Consider the following 26,312-nt stretch of genomic DNA (forward strand, 5'->3'; position numbering starts at 1 on the left):
AGTAACAAACCTAACCTTAGGTTGAAAGTAGTGACAAGCTGGAACAAAGGTCGGAGTCCAACACCAATAGCCAACAACAGTTCATAACAACATAATAAAAGTGATAAAAGAAGTAACTCAGAGATATATTGCTAAGCTCGTTCGTAGTTCCGGAAAATAGGCATGCTTTTCAAGTATATCAGTGAAAACCCAAATCTTTTACCGAAATCACCAAAATATGAGTAAGTTTGTAAAACTGTGATTTTTCCCAAAACTTTCAACAATAATTAAGATGTTAAATTTTCAGATAGCATGAGGAAAGTATATCTCTATACCTACATGTCGATATGCAAGTGAAATCATGAATGTCACCAAAATCGGGTAGCGTGAGGAAATGCATCTCTATGCGTGTATCTCAAGTACGCATGTCAAGTGCAATGCATCTCAGTGATGAACTCGTGTACTCACACTCTCAGAGTACTCAATCTCACTATCTCGTATCCTCACTCATCATGCTCAATACTTACCACACTCAGTCACTCAGTACTGTACAGGGCAAGTCATTATCTTTCACATTTTATAAATCTCCACTAGTATTTTCAACCAATCACAACAACAATACTTTCTTGGCTCTTTGGCCATTCACAAGATTCATTATTCATGGCACGACGGCCGTACTTCATATTCCACACTTTCTTTTCTTTACCTTCAAGGATCATCAACATATAGAGTATTCCGGAAATCACTACTTTAAGTTATTAGCAGTGAAGACTTAAACACAATGAATTCCTTTTCAAGAAATGAAGTAAAATGGTTGTCAATCAAAGCACAAGTTAGAAGCATAAACGAGTAACACATCATTTAATCTTGAAATACTTTTTCCAAAAATGGGCAATACACAATTTTCACTCACGAATATGTAAAAACGTAAAACACATTGAAAAATAGTTACAAAGCATAGTATTAGTTAAAACAGTCACGTTTGGGCACAAGTATAACTCTCATTATTGGCACGGTAGCCACACTATCCATCTCCAACCCCCTTCTTTGACTTTCAAGTATCCTTATAGATTATCAATGACAAGGCATTTTAATTCAAGACATTAGATACGCATTTGACCAACTAACCAAATTAAGGGTCTTAGATACATGTAATTTCTTACACAATTTGACATGCTAGTTTTCATTAAAATCACACTTCAAATCATGACATATTAACACACATCCCATGTTTAATCATCTTCTCAAATAGTAACTCAACAAAGAAGAACGTTTGGAATACAATTTGAACGCATATATCTTTTGACACAAGGCTTGTTCGGAATAATTAATTTATAATGAGCAACACGGGACTTACAAAGCCATTGTGGGATTCAATTCTAAAAGAGGAGTTTAGCCAACATACCTTGTTTGAGCTTTACTTAAGTTACTACAACATCCCAACACTTCTAGCAATAATAATCTATAAGAAGGTAGCGAAAATCGGATAATAATTGGAAGGATTCATATGGTGTAACTCTCTTAGGATATTTGTCGAACACCTAGTATGCAAAATGGACTACAAAGCTCTACAATGGTAATCTCTTCCTCCCTTAACCAATTTCAACAAGAAACCACCCAAACTAGTTCATTAAACCCACACACTACAACCTATTGGAACATGCATGGTCTATTTCTAACCCACATAACCTAATTAAACCCATAATAATTGCATGAAGGTTTTAGACAAGGTCTTACCCGGATAGATGATAATCTAGTGATTGATTTTCTTATTTCTTGAAGGTTGGTGCAAGATTGGATGATTAGAGTGTTAGGTTTTATCCTTCTCTCTCTAAAATGCTCTTACCTCTCTCTAAAATCATCAGATATTTGCCCCAAAATGAGCCCCAAAGACTATTTATCAAAATGAGGTCGGGTTATAAAATAGAAAAATGGACCTTCCGAACTCAGGTATGTGGTCGCATAACTAACCGCAGAACAGGTATGCGGTCCGCATAATGGACAGCGAAAGTGATGCCCAAAAACTGGGATGATCTGGACAGGTCTGCGACCGGTCTGCTATCTGCAGACCACTTATGCGGCAGCAGAATGGGCCGCAGAATCGCCCAACAAAATTTTCTCATGCTAACTCTGTGACAGAAGTGTGGACCGCAAAACAGGTTTGCGATTGCACAATGGACCGCGAAACAACCCTCAAAATTCAACAACTCCCTGCTCAACTCTGCGACGCTTATGTTGCCCGCAGAATGGATCTGCGGCCACGAATCTGACCCCCATAATTGGCCCTTCAACAAAACATTTTTCACCAACACCTCGATAGATTCTTCAAACCAAAAAGTCCATAAGAATTTCTACAACCCTCAAACACGTAAGCCTACCTCGACACCACAAAACCTTAAATTCCTTGGCAAAATTTTCGGGGCCTTACAATACCATAATCGAAAAAGGCCATAACCAAGGCGCAATCAACCATTCCACATCCCAATAACCATTTCGCTCGAATTCCGCTACAAGACCCAAATAAAACCATGTGTGCGTATAACTAACAAATCACTTCCCCTCGTATCATAAAAGAGTAACTCATAGAACATATCAGATATAAATAAGATCAATTCTAACCGAATGGCAGATCCCTCAACTATAGGAGTACGGAGTCAACCAATCCGATCCGGTGTAGAATACACATCCTCATTAGGCCTACCAATGAGCCTCCAAATCAACTTCGGACGTCCCCAATTGGATAAATAGCCTTCCAAAAGTCCATCATGACTAACCATAGTACGTGCTACCATACAGCTAACTTTGGCCACATCTTCACAGTCCGCAACCCCGAAATAATCTATTTCCGAGAACTCCAAGTCTCCAAATCCATAGAACACATGAATCACCATAGCCGATCCCAACTCCACCACGCGAACCATTAACACATCTCTCATACACAATCATCCCCATGAGAGATATTTCTATAATTCTTCCAAGCCACATAGCAAAATTTGAACATCAGCAGTCGATCAATCAGGTGAGTACCGCAATACCAGTGAAGCATCCGTAAGTTAACACACAGTGCGCCTTCTGAAATGCACAACCTTCTCAGAAATTACCAAGTAGTTATTATACTCATGTAAATAACTGAAACTGTCCATGTTGTCCAAAATTCATGACCTTCCCTCCAAATATGAACTGTGACCTTGCACATGCAAATCTCAATCTTACGCAACACACCGCATCTATCATGCCATCATATGAAAAGTACGAGAATCTCATAATCAACTATAAGTCACAAGCAAAATACCTACCCGGTCAATCGAGAACCTTTCATTTGATCTCACCTAGGAGAAAATCACAATACGCAATATGCTCCTCTCGCCAGTAGGAAATATCTATCTCAAACTGTGGTAGAAACCATCGAGAACTCTCTGAAACCCATTTGCACATAACCAAACCATCAGAGCTGAAACTCTCTAACTCAACCAAGCCACGCAGGTCGCCAAATCCAAGAGTATTGCCGCCGAGCACCTGTAGAGACTCACCATATCATAAGTACCTAAAGAACCGATCATATCTATTACCTTGCTGATCTAACATACTACCAAGCTGTACTATTTGTTTGAATTCCTTCCGAATTATCCTCATGTTGACACTCCTCCTCGCCATAATACCATGATCCTCAAACAAAACTCACCCCACGAGATCCTAGAATAAAACCACACCGCCCTAAGGCCCATAAGCTGCTATATTGCTTCTCAATCACCCCAAAAGTACCATAATCGAGACATCCACTCCGAAGAGTCCTTATGTGAACCTGAAACTATTTCCTTTACCTTCCTGATACTGAAATGTAGAATTCATAGTGATATAGAAATACCGTGAGTCCCGACACCATCTGACGCAAATCTCGGAGTCTAGTCATATACAAAGCTGAATAAATTCTCAATTGCTATATATAATTCTTGAATCTATTAGATCCTTCTCGAGAGTCATCTACTCTGCTCAAATCTCGACTGCACCACCCAAACGTGCCAAACAACCTATGCTTCATTAGCACGACAACACCCAAAGAAGTAACCTCGCCTTAACGCAACCGAGCAAATTCCTACTCCAATGTGCACTACATCCGTCACGAATAACAACTCAAATCATTCCATGATTTCCATATACACATAAAGTGTAATATAATCCGTATTCAGAAATTCCCTTACTCGAGTCATCCTCGATCTCAACCTCTGCAAGTCATAACTGATTCACAAATATGCCTCAAACCGAAACCAGCACAACACATAACCATGCAATCAAATTGGTGATAGCATACACTTGGCTCAAAGCCATAGATCAAAACACTCGATAACTCACAATACCCATACCCCATTACTGACATAATACCGCAATGAGATTCAACTAAATCCTTCATAAGCTCATGTAACACAAACCATCTAATATGTCAAATCATCTGCAATTCTCGCATTCATCTTCGTGACGGTCAGGTCAACTTTCTCAACCAATCAAAACTCAAATCGCAACACCTATACCCACTGGTAGAAAAGAAAGCCTCCATACAACATTATAAGGATCACACATTCGTAGATTACCGCGCAGGTGATAACCTACCTGCTTAGCCTCAAACTGACATCTCTCTATCCCCTTTTACAGCCATAGCTACTACGCAATCGCTTAATCTTCTTGAGTCTGAACTCATCAACAAGACATGAAAATCAACTTCGTTCCTCAATTAAACAACATGAAAGATCCGTCAATACACTCATAAGTTGATACTATACGTCATATAAAGACAGGAATCAAGCACCCAATAGTCCTTTTTACATCTCAACCAAACTCTTCTCGTCACATTCAAACCATATGAACACATCCCGCAGTCACATCATATTTCATCAAATAGACATCCAACAACTCACCGAGCCATAAATTTCACTCATAGGGACACTAACGGACATATAAGTCCAAAAGCATATACTCACACAACTGAAATCCCCGTGCTCAAGCTACCGTCAAATTTCGACCTCAAATCGTCCAGACTGGCCCATCATCAGCACAAAAAATTCACATCTCGCACCTCATCCATGGAATCACAAGTCGTTGACGCACAACTGATACTAAGCGCTCACATGCGCATACAAGTGCGTGGAAGGAATTCAAAGAGTTATGCTTCAAGCTAAATCAATGTCGCACGATAAGGAAAGAAAGATGGGAAGTTTATCCTAAATGCCCTGTAGCCTATTAAAGATAGGTATGGACGTCATCATACCGATCCGCGAGACTCTAATAGACACTTGCTCATGACTTATAGAACCTATGAACTTAAGCTCTGATACCAACTTATCACAACCCAAAATCCAACTAGTCGTGATGGCACCTAACCCAACCCGCTAGGTAAGCTAATTAATAACTATCCAATTTAATGAGATTTATTGAGACAAATAAATAATAAAATAACTGAACCTTAATACATTTCCCAAGGACTGGTAGTACAAATCATGAGCTTCTAAGATTTAGAATTAACAAAGCTGGTATGAAATAAAGTACATCATATGTTTGAAATATACAAGAACATATTAAAATTCTAAAGCTACCAAGATCAAGAGGCAATTATGACCGAAACGCAGGTACATCTTTAAACCCAGCTCCCGCCGTGCACAACAACATCAACATCCAACATCTGCACGTAAGGTGCAGAAGTGTAGTATAAGTACAACCGACCCCATGTACTCAGTAAGTAACAAATCTAACATTAGGTTGAAAGTAGTGACAAGCTGGAACAAAGGTCGGAGTCCAACACCAATAGCCAACAACAATTCATAACAACATAATAAAAGTGATAAAAGAAGTAACTCATAGATATATTTCTCAGCTCGTTCGTAGTTCCGAAAAATAGGCATGCTTTTTAAGTATATCAGTGAAAACCCAAATCTTTTACCGAAATCACCAAAATATGAGTAAGTTTGTAAAACTGTGATTTTTCCCAAAACTTTCAATAATAATTAAGATATTTTATTTTCAGATAGCATGAGGAAAGTACATCTCTATAACTACATGTCGATATGCAAGTGAAACCATGAATGTTACCAAAACCGGGTAGCATGAGGAAATGCATCTATATGAATGTATCTCAAGTACGCATGTCAAGTGCAATGCATCTCAGTGATGAACTCATGTACTCACACTCTCAGAGTACTCAATCTCACTGTCTCGTATCCTTACTCATCATGCTCAATACTCACCACACTCAGTCACTCAGTACTGTACAAGGCAGATCCAGCCCAAACATAAATAAATTCAGGGCAGATCCAGCCCAATACAAATGAATCCATGGTAGATCCTGCCCAAATCCATATCAACTGTGCTCACTGTGGGTGTGCAGACTCCGGAGGGGTTCCTTCAGCCCAAATGCTATAATAAGCCAAATCCAAGCATAAATCAATAAAACATGTTGCGGCATGCAGCCCGATCCCATAAATATCACTCATAATCAGGCCCTCGGCCTCACTCAGTCATCAATCTCTCCACTCTCCCGGGCTCATAATGTCATGAGACTAGCCCCCTAATCAGTGATACAAGATGTGACAATATACAATAACAGAGACTGAGATATGATACATAATGATGAATGCGACTGAGTACATAACTGCAAATAAGCAAATAACTCAACAGCAAAGAACGACCACTGTGGGTCCTAATAGTACCAGCATATAGCTTAAACGTGATATCTAGCATAAATTATAGCTCAAGTGCTCTAACATATAGAGTACAGTAAAAATGTTTAGATACGATAGCTACACAGTTCTATGGAATCGACTAAATCATAATTCACACGGTGTACGCCCATACGCCCGTCACCTAGCATGCGCATCACCTCAACATCAATCACATAATATGTAATTTGGGATTTCATACCCTCCGCCCCAAGTTTTGGAGTATTATTTATCTTGAACAAGCCAAATCCAATACCGAGCAAGCCAAACGATACTCCAAAAATGCCATCCCGCGCGTACCGCCTCTGAACGACTCAAAACTAACCAAAAGCAACTCAAATACATCAAAAGCCCAAAGTCAACCAAAAAGTCAAATCTAGGTCGCACCTCAGAACCCGACAAAACTTATAAAATCCAACAACCCATTCGATTACGAGTCCAACCATACTAGTTTCACTCAAATCCGACTCCGAATCGATGTTTAAAACTCAAAAATGCACTCTATAAAACTTTAGACAAAATTTCCCAATTTCTCTCTTGAAATCATCAATCAAATACCAAAAACGAAGATAGATTCATGAAATAAAATCAAAAGCGAGTAGAGAACACTTATCCCAATTCATGTGATGAAAATCGCCTCAAAAGTCGCTAAATCCCGAGGTCCCCAACTCAAAATATGGATAAATAGCTCGAAGGTCCAAAATTGGACATTAAATCCACTACCTAGGCTTCCTCCTTCGCGACCGCGGACATTCCTTCGCGATCGCGATGAACAAATTCTTCAACAGCGATTTCCAAACTCTTCCTAGATAGCCTCTAGTATAATAATCATAACTTTTTGTAAAAAAATTCCAAATGATAAATGGTTTGACTTTCTGACAATTAGACATCAATAGCTACAACTTTTATTTTTGGATCATTTCCAAATTCCTTATAGATTGCAAGATATAAGCTTCCAAATTTAGCCCTATGAAGCAAAAATTTCTCCTATGCGATCGCGAAAAGGCTTTCGCGATCGCGATTCACAAGGCCCCAAACTGCAGTTTGCTCTTCGCTAACGCGACCAAATGTTTGTGATCGCGATGCATACCCCTGCAGCTAAAAACCAACAACTGAAAATGGTCTAAAAATGGTCTGAAACCACCCTGAAACTCACCCGAGCCCTCGAGGCTCCACGCCAAACATCCACACAAATCTAGAAATTTCATGCGAACTTGCTCGCGCAATAAAATCACCATAAAGCTCTAATTCATGGCCAAATAAGGAAAATTGAATTTAAATTCAATCCACTATTTATCAAGATCTAATGATTTGAATTGATTTCCTTAACGAAAATATGTTGGTGTAATTGTAATTTCTAACATTCGAATGTAGTAAATTTTATTTGACAGAAAAGTTGGAAAAAAATTCCAATAAGTACATATTTGACTGCCCGTAGGACTACAAACAGAAGTCAAATTACCTATTGATTTTACGTTCAGAAACCTCTTTTCCTCTTTTCCGGTTTGAAACTTTCAATTATTTCTACACATGTATTGTTATTTTAATATTTTGTCTGTTCGTAAGCTTCCATGGTTAGTTATTAATTGTTGGATAGGCTTTTGAAAGTTATTTAGTTCGCTTTCTTATAGGTTTTTACAGAAAAGTTTGATTTTCTTCTATTATATTTTTGTATTTGATATTTATTTATCTGATAGATTCATATGATTTTAGGATGAGATTAGGAGGAATGAATTCTTTTAGTCTTTTAGATTACTTTTAATGTGCCATGTATTTCATAGTTCTTGTAAAAACTTTATTGGCATGATGACATAATCCTATTAATTTATGATCCAAGCTTTGATTATTGATTTAAATTTCATGTTGCTTAGTATTTTTTATGTTCGTCTGTAACTTTATTCACATATTTGATATTTACTAGTCTCTCTGCATGTGCGTTGCACGTATATTTTATATTTTTTTTATAAGAAATCCACTCGTATTATATCAAGATAAAGTTAACTTTTCCATGCAAAAAACTAAACATAACTTTGAAATATAAAGTTGTAAATACATAATTTGCGATTAATAGGACTAATGATGAGGCTTGAGAGCACATCTTTTGGAGCCAACTTTATTTAAATATATAGATAGATTACAATGTGGACTCTTCAAAGCCAAAAGATCATGAGTTTATAAAAAGTTTCAAAAATACAGTATTAAAATTATTTCTCATGATTATACGAACTCATCAAATTTGATAGCTAAAAATAGAGTTTAGTTATTTTGATGAATTGATGGGTTTATCATCCGACAATAATGTTCCATTTTAATCTGTTACAGTCAAGTGACTAACTTGCACATGTTATGCATTCTGAACTTAGGCAATATTCAAGAGCTCTATAAGTTTTCAGAACTTTGGGGAGGGGGAGTAAAATACTACCGTCGTTGTTCAATATGTTGTCGTTTGGATCAAAGCAACAAAGTAAAAATTCACAAACTTGACTTTTGAAAGAAGAATCCCCTATTACGCCTTAGATACTTGATGTTTAGTAATCTCATATGCTATTCATCTTGGCAATAAAATCATATTTAATGCGTATTCATTGAATCGTACCCAACAAAGAGCAAAAAAGGGGGAAAAATCAACCAAATAGAAGCAAGCTTACCACAAAATGAATTCGACTAAGCATGTTTTGCCAATGGCAAGATAACCTTCTTCGGTAAATACATCATGCCATTTTGTTGCCCTAAGGTTCTCCCAGCCTGAATAAGTAAATTAATAGATACATTGTTGGGAGAGAGTGCAGTAAGGAGTTCAACTTATTCAAGATGTATACAACAAACCTTTGACAAATCTTAGAGATGGTAAACAGAATAATGACAGTATGTGATTCTTTTCATAATAGAAGGGATCGATACAAAAATTTGCTAAAGCTCAATTACAGGGAAAAAATTACTATGAATATACAATTCAATGCACCGATCTATACGCAAAGGTAGAAGGAATTGTTGAAATAGGTATGATTCGAAAAATAGAAAGAAAAAAAAGAGTAGTATCACGATACAAAGTCAAGCAGTAGAAGTAGCAACATACAGTAGAAGTCAACATCTATCTAGCACATATTTCAAATGTAAGCCTAGTATTCGAAACCAATTTCATTCTCATCCTAGTTTGGCATAACAAGTTCAATTCTAAAAAATTATTCAAACAAACGTAAATAATTCAAATCGTAATTAAAATTGTGCAAGAATAATTGACGGACTTGAAATTAATTTCGAAAGCTATATTCATGTATGTTATTGTTGATAGAGCTCTGCTTCTCTTGTATGGTAGGACTTTTGAATCTTTGTGTGTTTGGGTTCCTTCTTAGTTATGTTGCTCTTCGCTTGATAAAAATCATTGAGAAGATCATCTAAGTCGATTACCTTCTTCCTATAGAATACAACTTGAAATAACAAACATATATTAAAAAAAAAAAAGTACTTACTAATTGTCTCACGAGTCAACTCTTATTGCACTTTTACCTACTTTTGTCACTAGTTTTAATTGGACAACCCATCTCTTGATTTTCTAATGTAATTAAGGAACTAAATGGTGACAAATTTTGCGGTAACAACTTTAGAAATAGACTATGAAGCATTTGTAGCTTTTTTTCTTAAATAGATAGGGTTTTTAGTTAAATAAAGATGGGCTCTTGATTTTTAAATGTGAAGGAACACATTTTAAAAAATATTTTGCTAATCTGAAGGATCACAACCCTTCAATTCAAGGCATCATTTTTTTCAATAAATACGTAGTTCTATTCTAATGGCCAAATAGTTTTTTTTAAAATTAGTTACTAATAAAAGAACACAACTATTAAGAAAAGACACAATATAAATTAATATTTTAAAATATTTTTTAATTATTATTGTAAAATATAAATATATATTATTAGAAGGGTAATTTGGTAATTCAACTTTTTAATGGTGGGCTTCCCACTTTTAATATAGTATAGATAGATATAGATTTATATATTGTTCTCATGCCAGTTTTGGTTGTATAAACTTTTTTGAGATCAGAATAAACAAACGACTCAAAAGAAGGGAATAAAATGGTCAGAATAACCCTAAAATTTTTTAGATTACTAGATTCATTTTTCTTATTCAAAAACTCTAATTTTCCAGATTGTTTTCTAAATTTTTGCCCCCTTAAAATTACAATAATTGAAAATATAATACAAACTAAGGTTAGTATATATGAAAATTATCACAAATATATCAATGCTAAATTGATAAGAAAAAAATACAAAATCGGGATGAAGCATTTGTAGTCAAACACATTATTCTTGCACATATATTTACGTACACTAAACTAGTTATTATTTAATAGAGAAAGGAAGGCCTAACAAATTAGGTAGCCTAAAAATATTTGTACTTAACCAATGAGGAAGAATGTCCTACACTTTCTAGTTGAGGTCAAAGCCATCAAAAGTCATGCCAATCAAAGTATTCTCCTCATAAACAAGCCTATCCCCATCCACTTAGTTCTCACAACTAAGAAAGAGGAAAAAAGCAGAATACGCATCTCCAACCACAAGCACTTCTTGACGTTTTCAATCAACAAAATGTCATAAAATATCCCACATTTGTTCGTAGTTAGTATGCCAACTCTCAGCTTCTCATAGACAAGATTATTAGGAAAAAGGAGAAACTGGTCCGCCAACAAAAATGATAGGAGCGGCTATTCCATTATGCATATGCCATTAAACTTTCTCAACCATCCACAGATAAATAGCTGTCGTTCTATTCAATAAGCGGTACAACAGCATCTACGCCCATTGTTAATGACTGTCAACTAAATTGCTCAAATTTCCTACAACATTAAAATTACTGAAATACTCACTTCACCCAGTGACCCGTAAAAAGTATGTCAATCAATATACACAATCCAAAATCTTCCCGTCTGTGGCAATTGCTAGTGGCGATTAAGAATCCTGGTTATCTATCTGGAGATTTAAAATTTGTGAAACCACAAGCTTAGAAAGCTCGCTAATTGCAGCTTGGACTGGATAATCATCTCTGTCTGTGTGCCTTGACAATCCAACAAACTGTGAACGTAATGTATTGTATTCATTTGCAGCAACCTGTGTCTTTTTTGACGTAGCTACAACTTTCTCCAAATCGGATTCTGATAATGGCCTTGGCTCCTGCTTGAAGAGATACAGAAAAGATATTCTCCAAGTTAAGCAACTTTGTCTCGTGACAATCTTGTGAAGATAAACAGAAACAAGTATGTCCTCGAAATGCCGTGCAAATACAGTGACAATTTTCCCTAGCAAATCTTCCCAATTCCAAGCACAGGGTAATAGAAATCAACCAAACAATCGAGCAGAAACTAAAATCACAAATAGGTGCTATAATTCACCAATCTCGAGAATGCAAGTCCAGTAATCCAGGGTCGACCACCAACTATGTCACAGTTGCAGATTGGAATGGTTGAAAAACAAAATGAAAGGATTCTTTACTTTTTGAAGAATACTTTTCTTTTTCTTCAAGGACATGTTAAAATCAGAGTTGAGGTTAAAAAATTACAAAAAAAATCAGATTTGAGGTCTTGAAAAGGCTAGACATAATTTAATTTTAATGAACCGTGAAGGAAGGACATCTATAAAAGATTCCCTTTCTAGGTACTGATGCCTCCCTCTGTGTCTGCGGTGTACAGATCTGCTCAAAATTAGAGCAGTTCAAGTTGATCAGCTAAGGTTCCTCGTAACCCAAAGAAATGGTAAATTTATATTTCAAAGCAAATCTTTATTTTCTTTTTCCCTTATTTTTCTATTTGTTGGGAACCCCAAGCAATGAGTGTCAATGGATAAGCCATAGGTTGCTTACTAGAGTAAAGATTTCTAAGCCAATATAAATTCAATATAGAATTTCTAAAAAAATAAATAAAACAATACTAACCGCGGAAGGATTTCCATTTTTCTCGTCATTAAGCAGGTCACGGATAGGAAAGTAGGCAGCTTTTTTACAGAGCTCAAGAAGATCTGAACCAGTGTATCCATCACATAAACTAGCAATGCGGTCATAGTCAATGTTATCTTCCACTCTCTCTCCCCTCAGGATCACCTTCAGAATCTCAATTCTCTCTCTACGGTCGGGGAATCCAATCTCAAAGGCCTGAGGAAGACGTCGAAGAATTGCTTCATCAAGCTCAGATGGGCGATTAGTTGCAGCAAGAACCATTACCCGTGCATTCTCTACATCAGGCATTTCATGATGATTAGAGCCAACAGAACCCCAAAGCTAGACCACATTAACTAGATAAAAGACATGACTATTCAAATTATGATAGAATCCTCAAAATACATAAATGATAGTGAGGATTTATATGCCAAACCCAACTATCTTTGGATGTGGAGTACAAAGTGATATGAAGTTCACCAATCAGTTCCCGTCTACACACACACACAATATATATATATATATATATATATATATATATTCGCAACATAAGAGGTGAACTGCAACGTATTCAACAGATTCAGCAGTTAACTTACGATCTGTGGTAAAACCATCCCATAAAGCCATGAATTCAGTCTTCATATTTGTTAATGCTTCATGATCTGAAGTCTTGCGCTGACCCAAAAAGCTATCCACTTCATCAATAAATATAATTGCTGGCTGGAGCTTATATGCCAAACTAAATACGGCAGAAACTGCAATTTTCACAAGAATAAATATCAATTAGTTAGTATGGTACAGTGCTGATATACTACATAGAACTAAAGGAAATTTTAAGACATTATATGATATGAGGGAATACATAAATCATACACACAAGCCACACTACAGAGAATTCAAGTAAGAGCCCTCTGCGTGTAATTAGGATTACGATATAATATTTATGGCTTTAAGGATTTAAATGACCTCAACTTAGGGGTTATTCATGAGGAATTCGAGCCGAATTTCTAGGCACCTGAGTTTTATAGCATAGCAAAGTTCACAGCTTCTTCTTCCTCGAGATCCATTTTGCTGTTAAGACAATGGAAAGCCCACTAGTTTCCAATTGTTCTACCTAGGATCAAGCCTCAAATCAGCCGAATACTCCATGGTGATGAATGCATCACTTTTCTTATATTACTTTTGTTTTTTTCCTTTGATAATTCCCGAGGGCCAGCGGCATAAGGTTAGAAACTCGGTGCATAATGCACTTGTACCCATCTCCAGTTAAATACTAGGATCTCGCCTAAGGTAGAGTTCGAACTCGTGACATGCGCCTAAGCATACATCACGCATTGTGCTCTTACCACTAAACCAAAGCCGCGGAGGCATATCACTTTTGGTTTTAAAACAAAGGTATCCCCCCAACTTGAGGAGATGAAATTATTTTTCTAATTTTTTCTGAGGAAATAAAATTATATGGAGCAACTAAGTTGATGACTGCGAATGAGTTATCGATCATGTCTATGCAGGTAGCTTGATGGAGAGCACGTATGAACTTACAGCATAGACTACTTCTCCACCAAAACATATGAAGCAAAGAAGTACGAAAGCTCATGATTCAAGTTTCTTTTTTTAATTTTTTATTAAGCCTTGAACATACCCCATATCCTGAACTTTCTCCAAAGTCCATGCCACTATGCCAGGTAGATGAAGCATTAAATCCCATTATCTACTTTGCAACATTTTCCTCCCGAAATTCCTCCTCAGCAGATGTGGGGAGCCATTTGTGGCACTTAAATAATCCATTTAAACGGGCATCACTTTACACAATTAGAACCTCACTGACCCTTTAAGCTGGCAAGTTTTCTAAAAAGTAAAAAGAGCTGCAAGATAGCGGAAACTAAAACTCAAACATTACATAAATGAGTGCACAAGTTATTTACATACTAACTGCACTAAAGCAATTTAAAGAGCTAAGGAAACCACTACATTAGAGACATTTTAAAAGCGTCAAGTGTTTCAGAGTTGGATGATATCATTGCCACACAGTAAATGAGTCTCAAAATTAATCAAAACGTCTTCCTTTTCTTATTTCCAAATCTAATTGGCATATAAATCAACTAACAAATAAGTGCAGAAATTGAATAGAGCTCAGCCAAGAATCACGACCTATCCAAAAAATATTGACAAATATCTTGATTTGGCGTTTATGTTTTATCTCTCAAAAGTCTCTAGCTACTTTTGGTGCTTTAGCCAACATTATTTTGAAAATTATTCCTAATAAGTAACAGGAAAGTTAGGCTCTCCTGTTTCCTCAAATCTCCAACTTCACTAGTTCATGTAGCACTGTTCATAGCAAAAGAAGTCCCGTCGATAACAAAATCAGTGTTATCAAAGGCGAAAAGCGCAAAAAAGCTCCAAAATCCGTTGGGGCTTCAAGCGCAAAGCGCAAATAAAGCGTGGGCTTTAATGAAAAAAGGCGCAACTAGAGAAAGAGTAAAAATATGTATATGTAGTCTAAGACCAATAATTATAAGCATGAATAACTAATATATGGACAAAGAAATTGAAAAACAAAATTACGATAAAGTGAAATATCAATTATTTAGTGTCACCTTTTCAGGATTACACTCGATGGCAAGGAAAAGCCTTGATGCAACACTGAAGCGCCCACAAAGCGAGGCGAAGCGCTCAACATGTTTTGAGCCACGCTTCAGGGCTTAAGCGCGCTTTAAGCGCGCCTTTAACAACACTGAACAAAATGTTGAAAGAGATCTTTAAAATTAGCAGATCATCTGTCCTGTTGAGGTCATGCAGAATGCCAAAACCGAGATGAACGTAGAAAGGACCAGCCAAAATTAGCGACTTCCTCGTGGTATAGACTTTAGAGTAACATGACATAGTACTTATGTTCTCTCGGATACCTTCGTTTTGGACCGAGTGTAATGCTTGTGGGCCCTCAATAACACTCACTAAAATAAGACTCAGAAAATTCAATGCAGTCATGCAAATTTCAGCAAGTCAAACAACACACCCAAGAGAAGATACTGCTGAGGAAAGAACCCTGCAAACTGAAGGTAAGATCTACACTCACCTAATTTTTGTGCATCACCGAACCACTTGCTCATCAGATTTGATATTCTCACGTTAATAAAAACCGCACCAGACTCTTTAGCAATTGCTTTGGCAAGCATAGTCTTTCCAGTCCCAGGTGGTCCATAAAGCAGGACTCCTTTTTGCGGACCCAGCAGCTTTCCATGAGAAAATAGCTCAGGTCTCCGCATGGGAAGAATTACTAATTCATATAATGCTTGCTTAATGGATTCCAACCCACCAATGGAATCAAACTCCACATCTATATGATCAGGGTTCACTACATCACAGGCTATCACATCCTGTTAACACAAAGTACAAAAGAGCGATAAGTTATCCCATCTCAATATGAAAATGATCGAATTTAATATGAGAATGATAGTTTTCAACTACAAATTAAAACTACAAGTCTGATTCACCAAAATTATTCACACCAAGAAAGAATTATGCTGCTAAAAAATAAATCATATAACTTAAACCTTTTTTTAATGACAGTGGTGTTCCGGCCAGCTTCCCCACCTAGACTATTCCATCGGGTACCTGCTACCTCTCACCAGCATAGACATCGAGTAACTCTGCCCGCCAAAGCTTAGACAAATGTGAAGAAATCACCTAATGTTTTTTGCCGCCTCTAGGAATCAAAACTAAGACCTCATGGTTCTCCTCCCACTATATTGACCACTAGGCCACACCCTTGGATAAAATATAACTGAACCAAATATGTCTTTAAACCTAAACTTTTCAGATATCACAGGCTATTATTCCCTTAAATACTATGTTGAAGGTTGTGTTGGGGGGAAGCTCTCATAAATCAATAGGAAAATGATCCTAATCAAAAGAAGTGAATATAATGTGCACTATCCGATACTCTAATAATTCAGAATGATAAAGACAAATAAAAGTATACTATCATCTTCAATAAATAAATATCACCTAAACCAAAATTTTAGAACAGTGGGTCAGACTCACAAATACAACAATTTCACAAGAAGTAGGAGGGCGCAAGTTCTAAAAGCTAACGACAGTGTTGTCAAAGGCGAAAAGCATTAAAAAGCGCTCCAGGTCTATCAGGGCTTTAAGCGCAAAGCACAATTAAAGTTTGGGCTTTAGTTAAAAAAGGCGCAACGAAGAAAAAACTAAAAGTACATATGTAATGCAAGAAAGAAAATAACAAGTCCATTCATAATGATTTCCTTAAAAATTGATAATATCTTTTAGCCAATTATATTTATTGTTTTGTACCACTCTATTCAAGTTAGAACTTATTGGCAATGAGGCGTGGGCCTTAGTTTCTTGCCTACACTGAAGCACAACCTAAGTGAGGCAAAGTGCATACCCTGAGCTTTTTTGAGCTTTGGAGCTTAAGCGCACCTCAAAGGAGCCTTTAACAACACTGGCTAAGGACTCTCTTTAACACACCCAACGCCATCAATATTACTTTAGCCAAAAGTGTTGTATTATGCAGGCTCATTCAACATAAATACTAGTATTAATTAATAGCATCTGAAAATATAAATCCAAAATCTCTGCAAAATTAACCAAGATTAGCAGACTGAAATCTCCTTTACAACTTTCATCTACAAGTACCATTGCTCACAATTAATAGAACTAAAAAAACCATTAAAATATGAATTCACAATTTCACTAAGTGTAATGTGTTCGGCGGTAAGAATCTAAATATTGAACCCATTAAATTTAAATCGTGATTTCACCTCTGACCATAAATAAGCCAGTAGCATCCAGAACTAGGAGATAAGAGCAAAAACCAAGACCAAAAATAAGCACAAGGGTAATGTATATTGAAGTCCGCGTTAAAAAGAACTTATTGCTTTTGGCACATACAATATATACTACAAGAAAATATATATATATATATATATATATATATATATATATATATATATATATATATATACACACTAGTATCTATGAATAATACTGGCCTCTGGAAATAAGTACTAGTTGAGAAAATAAAAGTAAGCAACTTTATAAACTATTACGGTATATCTGAGCCGAAAAAAATTAGGCAAGATTGGATAATGACCTCATAAGGATTGGTATGAATGAGGGGTCGGCCCAGACGCTTAGCAATTTCCTTCTTGTGTTCCAGAGCCTTCTTGGATGCTTCCCGGTTCGGGTCAAGCTGTCGGAGCCCCACAAACAACACGAGGCAGCTAAGAGCAGCGCTTGCCGCGTACAGAATCAACTCTTGCACGAATTTCGTCTCTGAAGAATTACTCTTCATCGTTATCAGTAGATTTTTTAGATTTAGAATAAAGGGGTAAGTTTTTGGATGAAGAAAGGCGTTTTTGGGTTTCAAAACACATAAATAGAGAGACTCGTCTTGGTTATCAAGAAAACTTGAGGATTCTGACGGTTTGTCGGAAAGGAGTGTAATGTACGTATTTGCCCTTACCCCAACGATTAAGCTCTTGGCGGCGCTCTTTTTGGGCCAGAATCACATGCCACTTTACAGTTTGGGCTCAAACATGTTCCATAATGGGCTCTTACCCAATCATTGTTATTTGCCACCCTGACCAAATAAAAAGGAAAAACTTTTGCGACACAATAAACATACAGGAGTACACGGTATTTATCATTCTTAGTTATACTTTCAGAAAATTATCATTCGTAGTTATAGTTGAATTTTATAGCAAATCTACTTGAAAGTACTGAAATAAGAAATCAATTATTTTGAACTGAAACAAAAGAGCAACAAGCTCTTGTAGCTCACTTGGTTAGACCACCCGCTTAGTAAGTAGAGGTCTTGAGTTCGACTCTCAACGAGATAATTCTATTTTTATGTATTTCTGTATTCCACCTTGGTTGCATGCGCAACGAATACAGTCGATACATGTTGTATCCTTTGTATACACCCATATATTTCACCTTAGTTGTATTCGTTCGCGTTGATATATGTTGTATTTGTTGCGCGAACGAATATAGTTGATACATGTCGTATTTTCTCCTTCTTACACTGACTTAAAAGAGTACCTAAGGCGGATTAGTGATTTATTTTCAAAAGAAATTTTATTTACCGTAGCTTTTAGACAGCTAACAACTAAGCCACTAATCATAAAACTAATAAATAAAGTCGGTCACTACAGAGACAACTCATAAAAGCCGTTTTAGGTTCAAGGGCTAAAGCTTCTATTCTCATTATCTTTAATAAGTAAAATAGGCAAATATATAGGTCCTTAGTAGCATTGACAAAGAAGAAGGAGCCGGTTAAAAGAAAGCGAATCTTTCTATTTTTTTATAATTATATAATAATATAAAATATAAAAAAATTATTATTATATATAGGTCAGCTTGGCAAGCAATCCTCCCTCTTGATTTGAGGTGTGAAGAGAAAAATTTCTTTTTTATGACGTCATGGTAACAAGGTCCAACGATGAATCTAACATTAAAGACGGTTACTGTGTCTTAAACGACGCGATATATGCTTTAAAGAGGGTTTTCATGAAGGATTGTGGGATAGCCTTCTACTCAAACCGCGAAAGAATATAGTTTACACATGTTGTATTCGTTGTGCGTCTGAATACAAGATATACAAGATGGTAAAATTAAACAGTAGCTACGATGGTAACTAAGCAAACTATAGTTATGTATGTAATTAGGCTCTAAACTATAATTCTTTATGAAAATTTCTCTTAAATTGCTTTATTTTTAATGTTTTTTTTAACTTAAACAAAAACTTTTATTAGGTAAATCAGCAACCAATAAGTTACAATAAAACTAGGAGCATACTCCAAAAAGAAAAGACTAGCATAATTTCTAGACTCTCGTACCAAGCAATGAGCAACTAGATTCGCTCACCAAGAAATGACAATTAGGATTTCTGCTTAGCAAGAAATGACAGTTTTCTAAAAGTACTCCAAACTCTATAAAACCTTTACTTGAGGTGTTATAATTAAGCATAATTTTCTGGGCATTTTATTCAACTATACCCGAACCATTAGAATGTTAAATACTCAGAACATTCACTTCTTTTTAATGTCCTTGGTCATTTGATTATGATAGAACCTATAATAGAGAAAGGATAAATACCTAAGTAGCCCCTTAAATTTGGTGTATTTTGTAAGTTAGATACTTAAATTTAGTTAGTGACCAAATAAGCACTTTAAGTTGGCTGAAGTGTATCCCCTTGACTCCTCATGCAGACATGGCCACTTGCGTGTTTTCGAATCATGTTTGAGCGCGTAAATAATTTCTTTTTTGGTAATCAGATTTATAATGTATTTAACATTTGTTTAGATTTAACGCATCATCACATGTGGGTTTCACATTTACCTACATTTAATTAGTTCTACTTATTTCCTACCACCACATACTTTATAACACTATTAAAAGGAAAACAAAATAATTGAATGTAAAATTAAAGTAAGATAATCTAGAATAAGTCCAAACAGAAATTTACAACAACAACAACCCAGTAATAATCTCACTAGTGGGGTCTGGGGAGGGTAGAGTATACGTAGACCTTACCCCTATTCCGGAGGGGTAGAGAGGCTATTTTCGGGAGACCCTCGGCTCAGAGATAAAAGATCTGTAACAACAACAGAAACCAGATAAATAATATCAGCACCATAAGAGACACAAATAAGTGGAAGGACAATAATTATGGTAATAATAGAAATTAAAAATAAAAATAAAAATAGTGTGATGAAACAAAAACCGCTAGCAGTCCTACACAAAACACTATCAGACTAGCCGGAAAAACGAGAAAAAAACGCTCAACTATCCCTAACCTACAACCCTAATACTCGACCTCCACACCTCCATGTCCAGGGCCATGTCCTCGAAAATCTGAAGTTGTGCCATGTTCTGCCTGATCACCTCGCCCCAATACTTCTTAAGTCGCCCTCTACCTTTCCTTGTACCTGTCAAAGCCAACTGTTCACACCTCCTAACCGGGGCATCTAGGCTCCTCCTCCACACGTGCCCGAACCATCTAAGCCTCACTTCCCGCATCTTATTGTCCATGGAAGCCACGCCCACTCTCTCCCGAATATCCCCATTCCTAATCTTATCCAGCCTAGTGTGCCCACACATCCATCTCAACATCCTCATTTCGGCTACCTAGAACCATGGTCACTTATCTACTATAAGACTAATCAAGTTATCGAGTTTTCTTTTTATATACTATATTTGAAAGAATTTAAGGGTCCATCAAACTATATAGAGAACCAGGTTCTCTATTAGTTCCTACGGAACACACGCACACTGCTGTAGGTAAATGACACAAAGAAGTTTTACGTGAAAAATTCTCAACTCACGGGATTAAAAACGACGACCTACCCTTGTAGGACTTCAACTTCACTACTGAGCAAACTTTAGATTACAACCTATTGTAACCTGAGAATTAACTTCTTAATCCCTTACTAACTTGTAACAACCCTATTATAAGCCACTTTGTAATAACTCTGTTACAAAAACTTACAACTCGACTAACTCTAGCCAAGACACAAATACAAGGGTTTATGATTTACAAAGGTTTCCTATACAATGCTTCTAACTAAGCTAAGTAGGAATTACAAGTAAAGAACTTTAACAAAGGTACAACACAACTAGGGACATGTAATGACTCAATACATGAAAATGATCCTTCGTTATGTTGTTCTTTGTTCTTGATGCCCTTGAGAATCACTTGCAAGATTGGCACAGACTTGAGAGAAAATGCTTGATCGATTCTTGAATGTGCAAGTGTTTTGTTTTACCTTTGATTGATGTAAATAACTCATTTGTGACATCACTTGAATGATGTAAGCAAGTTAGGTAAAGGGCATTTCCCATAAAGTTGACTGGTGCACTATTTTTGCACTGTTACGTGTGCAGGCAGCAACTTTACAGCTGTGAGGAGTTGACTTGTACAGTCACCACGGGAACTGGTGACCATCTATTCCCTCTGTTGTTTCGTTGATTCTGAAGAGTTGAACCACGTCCCCGAACTAAGACTTATTATTCTTTAAGTACTTGAGAATGTGTAACAGGTTCCTTATCTGGTTCTTATCAATAAGTTTGTTAGATCATCAAAATATAATAGGGATACATATAACCTATCAATTTTTCCTTTTTTGATGATGACAAACTTATAATTGAAGTTTCCCTTAAAAACCAGAATGGTAGATCAGTTTCCTGTATTCCCCCTAAATCTGTTCCCCGGACCCCTCAATTATTTTTCCCTCTTTTGGCATCATAAAAAGATCAGTAGCAAGCAAAAAAAGTCTAGCTTGGTTAACTCATGCCACATGTGTGCACACAATCATGACTAAAAATAGAGCAAAAGAGCAAGACATACACAGCAAAAGGATGAAACTTTCATTAATTTTTGGAAATTAAGCAGGGAGCAGTTCCATTGTTACCAAAACATCCACAAAATAAAAACAACAAACGGTACCAGTCATAAACATCATTAAGACTAAAAACAGAGGACGAACACTAGGAACTTAACACTGGGAACATGACGGCTATTAAGGAGCACTGGAAGGGGAAGCACTGGAGGCAGAGGAAGAGGAAAGGGTTCTAAGAAGGATGTCCATACGAGCATTTGCAGACCCTTGCTCGGTTAGCAACCTTTCCTTCAGGTCCTCAACCTGTTTCCTGAGAGCAGCATTTTCCTTTGTCAGGCGGGCAACCTCTGTGTTTTGGGCACTACTGGAACCAGTTGCCTCCTGGGTCTGACTGAGCTGACCTCGAGAATGGCATTCCGAGCCTTCAGCTTCCTTATTTCTTCAATAGCACTGTTTTGAGCGTTGATCAACTGAGAAATGGTCGAATTGTTGCCTACCCCTCCACTCCTTTCAATGCACTCACACTCTTCAAGGGTGGTTTTGGAGAAAGATTGCTTGCGAGTTCCTTCTTTAGCCTGTCCCAAGGGAACCTTGAAGAATTCAAACACTTTAGTGAGGAGAAACCCGTAAGGCAACCCATGATTACCTTCCTTGAACTCTGCTACTTTTTTCATATGCTCTATCATAAGACCAGGCAGGTTTATGGTAGTGTAGCCATCCAGTGCTTCCATGAGAAACAAGTCCGCTCGTGATGTAATTGAGCATCTTTCAGCACGTGGGAGCAGAACTTTGTTCACCATTTCGAACAGCAGTTGGTACACTGGAAGGAGTGCCTTCTTGTGTACCTGTTCCCCTTGTTGTACTGCCTTATCCTTCACAATGGCGTTTCTGAAATTTGTAGAGCAGACCCTCTCAATGGATGACATCCCATCAGTGGGCATACCAAAAATGGCTCCCAATACACTAGTCTCCATCATAAAATTGACACCGTTCACTGTCAGACAAATGTTGGATGACATCCCATCAGTGGGCACACCAAAAATGGCTCCCAATACACTAGTCTCCATCATAAAATTGACACCGTTCACTGTCAGACAAATGTTATCATCCTCAATTGTGAAGAAGTCAGCATAAAAGCTACGCACTTCTGCCTCATATACCTTGGGATTGTCAGTTGTGAACAGATATGTCCACTGTTGGAATTCACAGATCTCCACCAATTGATGAATTCCTGACATATCCAGAATATCGGGGGCAAATGTGCGACCCCACAATACCTTTTGGATTCTCAATTTTCCCTTCCAGCATCCTGGGTTGCACCAACCTTGGCCCTTTTGGAGGAACCGGGTTCTTCACTAGCACTAGCCTTCCTTTTCATTGATTGTCTTGCACTTTTTCTTTTCTCACCAGATTTCTCAGACACCTTTTTTTTCATACACTTATTCAACTAACTCTTCACCAGATTTCTCAGCTACTTTCTCACATGATCTTTCACCATCAACCTTGCTCAAGTCCATTTCACTCACAGATGATTCCCTGTTGGACTTTGGAACAGTAAGTTTTTTTGAGGACTTACGAACCAAGGAACAAGGTTCCTCTTCTACCTCATCATCAATAACAACAATTAGTGCATGAGGCACTACCTTCTCATTTACAACCTTTCCATCTTTCACCAATCTCCTCTTCTTCTTTTCCTTTTTGCTTTTCCTTAAAACTGACTCAAATTCATCCTTCTTCTGCAACCTAGTGATAGGTCTCTTAGAAGTTGACTCTTGAGGAGTTGCCTGACTACTCCTAGACTTGATGAAGCTCGCAAGAGCCACATTGTCATACGCATCTTCACTCCCTTCATTTTCCTTCTCAAACAAAGATCGCATCTCGGGAGGAACAATGGCCAATGGCTCAGCATAGAAATGAAGAGAGGGAGCAGGATCAGTACTGACCTGGGGTTCTTTAGAAGAACAAGGAGTTTCATCCCAAGTAGTAGCATAGTGCTCCTCTTATGTGGAGGGATCAGGTCCCTTAGGAAGTTCCCCAGTATTACTATCTGGTACCAGATTTTTGACAGGCACCAGTTCCCTTCCCTCTGCCAGTAGACTATCACCTTCCCCCTTAGACCCATTTGTTTCAGACACGCCTTCATACTCATCAACTACACAGCAGCGATTGACAACATATTCTCTATGGCCTCTTGTTCTTGCAAACCCAAAGTAAACTCAGAAGACATAAGAAGAGCATTACCTGTAGACTCGGCGACATTCAAATCAAGACCTGGGGTAGTCTTTGCCGATTCATCACTATTACAACCCACTCCTTGCATCTCAGAATATTCTTCCACTGGTCGACTAGAAATTTCCTGATTGTCTTTTTTTGCCACTGTATATGCTTCTACCATTTTTTCCGACGAGACAGAAGGATAAGTTGCTGCCACAAATTTCTTGGGAGTCGAGGTTTTGCGACTCCTATGAGAGCCAGTGTTCGACTGAGTTGGAGAGGAACCAGTAGATGGTTGTGACTCTAGCTTAGGGTTTGGACTAGATGGTGTAGGGATTGTAGGTTCTAGCACTGGGGTTTCAATGGGTGATGACACAGTGGGGACGATGCTTGGAATAGTCTGAGTCTCCAGATTTTCAGACATGATGGAGGATAGTGAGAGTTTGATGGAAGAAGAGAGTGTTTGGTTTGAAGGAAAAAAGAGAACTTTTGGCTTTGATGTGAACAATTATGATAGTGACCGTAAGAGAGGTTATTTAAGAAGAGTGAGGGACCGGTTAGGAACGGGTATCAAGTTGGGTAGACGGGTCGTTTCATAACGGGTGGGACGCTTGAGTTCCAAAAAGAGAGAGAAATGAAGGATTGATATTTAAATGACATGGCACCATTTCAGCCGTTAAAAGAGACGTGGATGAGAGTACATAGAAACTACTAACCTGTGTCAAAGGAACCAGGTTCTCTAACAGATTTTGTAAATGTGAACTTCATCTTTTTGACTGAAATGCGATATCATTGGCTACTTGTTTGCTCTGTAATCGTCATGCGTGTCTACCTGCAATGGTATAGAGATGAGTTAGACTTTTTCAGAAAATACTTTCTAGCTATTTTACCTGTACATTTCTTTGATAGCCAATCATCGAGGGACCATGTACCTAGCTAGATTTCATCAACCCTAGTGCCAAGTGATTCTTTTCAGAGTGTTATCTGCTCAAAGCTTTGGTGAAGATATCTGCAATTTGATCTTCTGTGCTGCAATACTTCATGCAGATGAGCCATTTCTCAACATTGTCTCTGAGGAAGTGATGTTACACATCAATATGCTTTGTTCTCTTATGTTGAACTGGATTTTTTGCCATGTTGAGAGCACTAGTGTTGTCACATAGTAAGGGCACACAATCAGAAAACACATCGAAATCTTCTAGCTGTTGCTTGATCCACAACAGTTGAGCACAGCAAGAGGCAACTGCCACATACTCAGCTTCAGCAGTTGAAAGGGACACTGAGTTTTGTTTTCTTGTGCCCCATGAGATTAGACACGAGCCCAGAAAATGTGCCATACCAGAAGTGCTTTTCCTATCCACCAGATAACCAGCATAGTCAGCATCAGCATATCCTATTAAGTCAAAGTTATCTCCTGAGGGATAGTAGAGAACCAGGTCCTGCGTTCCTTTGAGATACCTCAGAATTCTCTTTGCAGCCTTCAGATGAGACTCCTTTGGATTGGATTGAAACCTGGCATAGAGTCCCACACTGAAAACAATGTCTGGTCTACTTGCTGTGAGATATAGAAGTGACCCAATAATGCCTCTATACATAGTCAATTCCTTCTTCTTGATTGTACCCTTGAACTACTAACCTTGCCTTATTTCTTGTGGTGTTTCCAAACTTATCAAGTTTGTTTCTAAATACCCACCTGGTTCCTATGATAGTTCTGTCAGCAAGTCAATGAACAAGGTTCCATACACTGTTCCTCTCAAATTGATGAAGCTCATCTTGTATAGCCGTAATCCAGTTAGCATCTTTCAATGCTTCTTTGATATTTTTTGGGCTCAATTTGAGAGAGAAATACAAAGAAGGCAAGTGAGTTTCTAGACTTTGATCTAGTTTGAATTCCTGAGTCGAGGGGGGTGATCATATTTTGAAGAGGGTGTGAGCTTTTTTGCTTCCAGTTGGACACCTGAATCTCATTATGAGAGGTTCTAGATTCTTTTGCATATGATCCATGTGTCTTGTTCCTCACCTCAGCAGCTGGAATTCCATGTACAACATCCACAACTCTGTTTTCTACTTCAATTATTGTGATTGAGGGACCAGGTTCCTCTATGTCAGCTGGAGATTC

At 37.5% G+C, this 26,312-nt stretch overlaps 1 protein-coding gene across 2 annotated transcripts; it reads right to left on the reverse strand.

Annotated features, from left to right (window-relative positions):
- Positions 1–11,377: 11,377 nt before the first annotated feature.
- On the reverse strand, positions 11,378–18,083 carry LOC107814190 (uncharacterized). Of its 2 annotated transcripts, none has more exons than XM_016639552.2 (5): positions 17,731–18,083; positions 15,688–15,988; positions 13,208–13,366; positions 12,612–12,907; positions 11,378–11,854 (listed from the first exon to the last, which is right to left on the reverse strand). In XM_016639552.2, the coding sequence occupies exons 1-5, from the start codon at positions 17,929–17,931 to the stop codon at positions 11,633–11,635; spliced, it is 1,179 nt and encodes a 392-aa protein (XP_016495038.2). In that variant the 5' UTR covers positions 17,932–18,083; the 3' UTR covers positions 11,378–11,632. The 2 variants fall into 2 exon arrangements, with proteins under 2 accessions (XP_016495038.2, XP_016495039.2); XM_016639553.2 differs by lacking the exon at positions 17,731–18,083 and adding an exon at positions 17,399–17,511.
- Positions 18,084–26,312: the final 8,229 nt, after the last annotated feature.

The sequence above is a fragment of the Nicotiana tabacum genome, chromosome 21, assembly GCF_000715075.1.
Source record: "Nicotiana tabacum cultivar K326 chromosome 21, ASM71507v2, whole genome shotgun sequence".
Lineage (NCBI taxonomy): Eukaryota > Viridiplantae > Streptophyta > Magnoliopsida > Solanales > Solanaceae > Nicotiana > Nicotiana tabacum.

Coding starts and splice junctions, on each gene's coding strand:
- LOC107814190 (XM_016639552.2), bottom strand. CDS start 17,931: ATGAAGAGTAATTCTTCAGAGACGAAATTCGTGCAAGAGTTGATTCTG. Junction 13,367..15,687: donor CGGTGATGCACAAAAATTAG/GTGAGTGTAGAT, acceptor TGAAAATTGCAG/TTTCTGCCGTATTTAGTTTG. Junction 12,908..13,207: donor GGATGGTTTTACCACAGATC/GTAAGTTAACTG, acceptor TGCCTGATGTAG/AGAATGCACGGGTAATGGTT.